The sequence below is a fragment of the Crocuta crocuta genome, unplaced genomic scaffold, assembly GCF_008692635.1.
Source record: "Crocuta crocuta isolate KB4526 unplaced genomic scaffold, BGI_CrCroc_1.0 scaffold940, whole genome shotgun sequence".
NCBI classification, from domain to species: Eukaryota; Metazoa; Chordata; class Mammalia; order Carnivora; family Hyaenidae; genus Crocuta; species Crocuta crocuta.
This window is the reverse complement of record NW_027532184.1, coordinates 131447-134912: the sequence shown is the minus strand read 5'-3', so window position 1 is coordinate 134912 and position 3466 is coordinate 131447. Positions and strand designations below refer to the sequence as shown.

Below are 3466 nucleotides of genomic sequence, written 5' to 3'. Positions count from 1 at the left end.
TAGAGGAGCTTGGTGTAAGCAAATCAGGTAGCACGTGTCAGCACTGTACTGCCTCCTACAGGTGGCCCCGAGCTTATGCTGAGGGGCAGGGCAGTAAAATGATACCTGCCAGTTTCTTGTTCCGGGAGGGATCTCTCCATGAGTGCTGCCTCTCCGGAACACGCTCCGAGATGAGCGAATAACCTTCGCACTCTGTGCCCCAGGCACTCCTCAGATCGCTCTGTCCTCACTGTATGTCCGTGGCCTGTTGACCCTGCCTTCTCTCCAAGAGCAGCCCGGTGTCCTCTGAGCTCGCCCAGAGCCAAGTACACTGACCTGGTTAAACTCCAGGCCTTAACCCCGCTGCTTGCAAGAACTCACAAAATTCGGGCCCTCTCACTTTCCAAGCCAGTTGCTGTTTATGTTTGTTTGCTCCATGTGCCCCCCTGTGGGCTAGTCTGTCTCTCGCCCTTCCCCATGACCGAGGCTCCCTTCCCACTGCAGCAGCTGTGATCTATTTCTCCCCCAAGCCAGGTTTCCTTACATCCAACATTCCTCATTGTGCTGCCTTCTCTACCTTTAGTTGTGGTTTGTTCTGCCCGTCTTCAGATCAGCTGGTGGGGCACTTAGGATGATCTGGTCGTGGGGCACCTGGGTGGCTCAGTTGGTTGAGCATCCGACTTCGGCTTAGGTCGTGATCTCGCAGTTCCTGGGTTCGAGCCTCACGTCGGGCTCTGTGCTGACAGCTAGCTTAGAGCCTGGACCCTGCTTCAGATTCTGTGTCTCCCTCTCTCTCTGACCCTCCCCTGCTCACGCTGTCTCTCTCTCTCTCAGAAATAAATATAACATTAAAAAGTGTTAAGAAAAAGTTAAAAGTTAAAAAAATAAAAGGATGATTTGGCCGTCATCTAGTTGTGTTTGTGGGACAAAGTGAGCCTTGGGTGCTCCTACTCTGCTGCCGTCTTCTAAGATCTCTCGCAAGAAACAATAGTCTTTGTAATAAATGATACTGGGACAACTGAGTATCCACATTCAAAAGAATGAAATTAGGCCTCTACCTCCCTTCATGTACAAAAATTAGTTCCAAATGGATCAGAGAACTAAATATAAGAATTAGAACTGTAAAACTCAGAACCATAGGAATAATACTTTGTGGCCTTGAATTAGGCAGTGGTTGCTTAGATAGGACACCAAAACACAAACAACAAAAGAGAAGAATAGATACATTGGACTTCATTAAAGTTTAAAATTTTGTACTTCAAACGACACCACTCAGAACGTGAAAAGACAACTCTCAGAATGGAAGAAAATATTTACAAATTGTGCATCAGATAAGGGACTTATGTCTAGAATATATAAATAGCTTTTACAGCACAACAATTAAAAGACAAATGGCCCAATTAAAAAGGGCAAAAGATTTAAATAGACATTTCTCCAAAGATATGCAAATGGACAATAAACACATAACAAGACGTTCAACATCATTAGTCATTAGAGAACTACAAGTCAAAATCAAATGAGATACAACTTCACACCAAGTAGGATGGCTATAATCAAAAAGACAGGAACACGTGTTGAGGTTATGGGGCAATTGGAACCCTCATACATTACTGGTGAGAATGTAAAATGGCGCGGCCACTCTGGAGAGCAGTAGGGCAGTTCCTCAAAAAGTTCAACATAAAAGTACCATATAATTCAGCAGTTCCATTCCTAGGTGTGTTCCCAAGAGAACTGAAAGCACATGTCCACACAAAAGCTTGTACACAGATGTTCAGAGCAGTATTATGCATAGTAGTAAAAGTGGAAACTTTTATGTTAGCCTTTGATGAATGAATAAACAAATGTGTAGACCTGTAAAATGGAAAATGATTCAGCCTTAAAAAGGGATTACATACTGATATATGCTACGTCATAGATAAACCTTGAAAACATGCTGAGTAAACAAAGCCAACTAGAAAAACCACGTGTTGTATGATTCCATTTATATGCAGTATCCACGATTGGCAAATCCAGAAGGTAGATCAGTGGTTGCCAGGGAATGGGGGAAGGAGGGTANGGCTTAAGTCATGAGCCCAGGGTTATGGGATCCAGCCCCATATCAGGCTCTGTGCTAAGTGCAGAGCCTGTTTAAGACTCACTCTCCCCCTCTGTCCCTCTTTCCCATTCATGTGTTTGAGTGCTTGCTCTCACTCTCTCAAATAAGATAAGATAAAATTAGCTAGTGGTAATGGTTATAAAACCATCTAAATACACCAAAAACCATTGATGTGCATACTTGAAAGGGGTGAATTTTATGGTATGGGAATTATATCTCAGTAAAGCTATTATAAAAAAATCAGATTTAGCACTTTAGTTAATTCAAGTAGCCTAGCTTCAAACACGTCAACTCATAGACTTTTTAAATCGAAATTAATGAAAATGTAAATATTACATAAAATTTTCAGCATAATTAGGCAAACTAAACATGTAGTTTTCTGAACCAGGATTTCATTTTTATCATACTGTTTTATTTTCTGATTTTTTTCTTTGATGCTTTTGCAAATTTAATTCAGGATTCCTCTTTTGTTTAAAATGTGTTTTGAATGTCAGAATGGAAACAAGGTTTAAAAAAATTAAATCTAAGAATGACATGAAAGAACAAGATTGTAATTACTAAACAGTTGTCTTTGATAACGGTTTATTCTTGAAGATTCCGTGAGTTCCTTACAATTCTGTAAGGACTTGGGAGAGAGGCAGAGACGTTTAGGGTTAGGATGGAACTCTGAGTCTAGCTCAAACCCATAATAAGGAGAGCTGTTTCTTTCTCTTCTTCACTTCCCATTTGAGGAGGTTTGTCCGAATGGGGGATCATTGACAGATTTGTACACAGGCCAAAACCCTGGTAAGTTTATTGGTGCACATCAAGGTGATTCAATGTCCCTGAATCTTCCTGGAACATTTGGAACCCATAACGGATAGTCACCGTGTAAATGCCTGCAGGAATTAATGAAAGTTAATTATCATACCACAGAAAGATATATATTAACCGAGTTTAGCCCAAACCAGTATCAGAAGACCTGCATTAGCACATACAATAAATTGATTGAGAAAGAGAATGGATTTAATGAAGTGACCGTTTTTTCCCTCAGCTGCTTTCAAAATTGTGAAATCCTGGCTTGGCCCAGAAGCAGTAAGCTTGTTGAAGTTTACAAGTAAAAATGAAGTCCAAGAGTACGTCAGTGTGGAGTACCTGCCCCCCCACATGGGTGGGACTGTAAGTATAGTGCTTGAAGTGTGTTTCCAAACTAAAACTCATTTGGGGCGCATCAGGCCGTGTTCTTGCCTTAAGAACAAAGGAAAAGCAGTATCTGACCGCCTGAAGAAAGATCATAGATACTCCAAAATAGCACCATTATAGACATGTTTGTGTAGGTTTTTGAGTTGTTACATTTTATTTTCAGTAGGTTATATATTTTTATGGTTTTAAACTGAAAAGTGTTTGGTATTA

The 3466-nt window shown here is 40.9% G+C and overlaps 1 protein-coding gene across 1 annotated transcript in view; it reads left to right on the top strand.

Moving 5' to 3' along the window:
- MOSPD2 (motile sperm domain containing 2) overlaps window positions 1-3466 on the top strand; it is a 57266-nt gene that overhangs the window by 35735 nt on the left and 18065 nt on the right. Inside the window, exon 8 of the mRNA XM_077777520.1 lies at window positions 3108-3232. Within this exon, the coding sequence (XP_077633646.1) occupies window positions 3108-3232 (125 nt within the window). The remainder of the gene's footprint in view (window positions 1-3107; window positions 3233-3466) is intronic.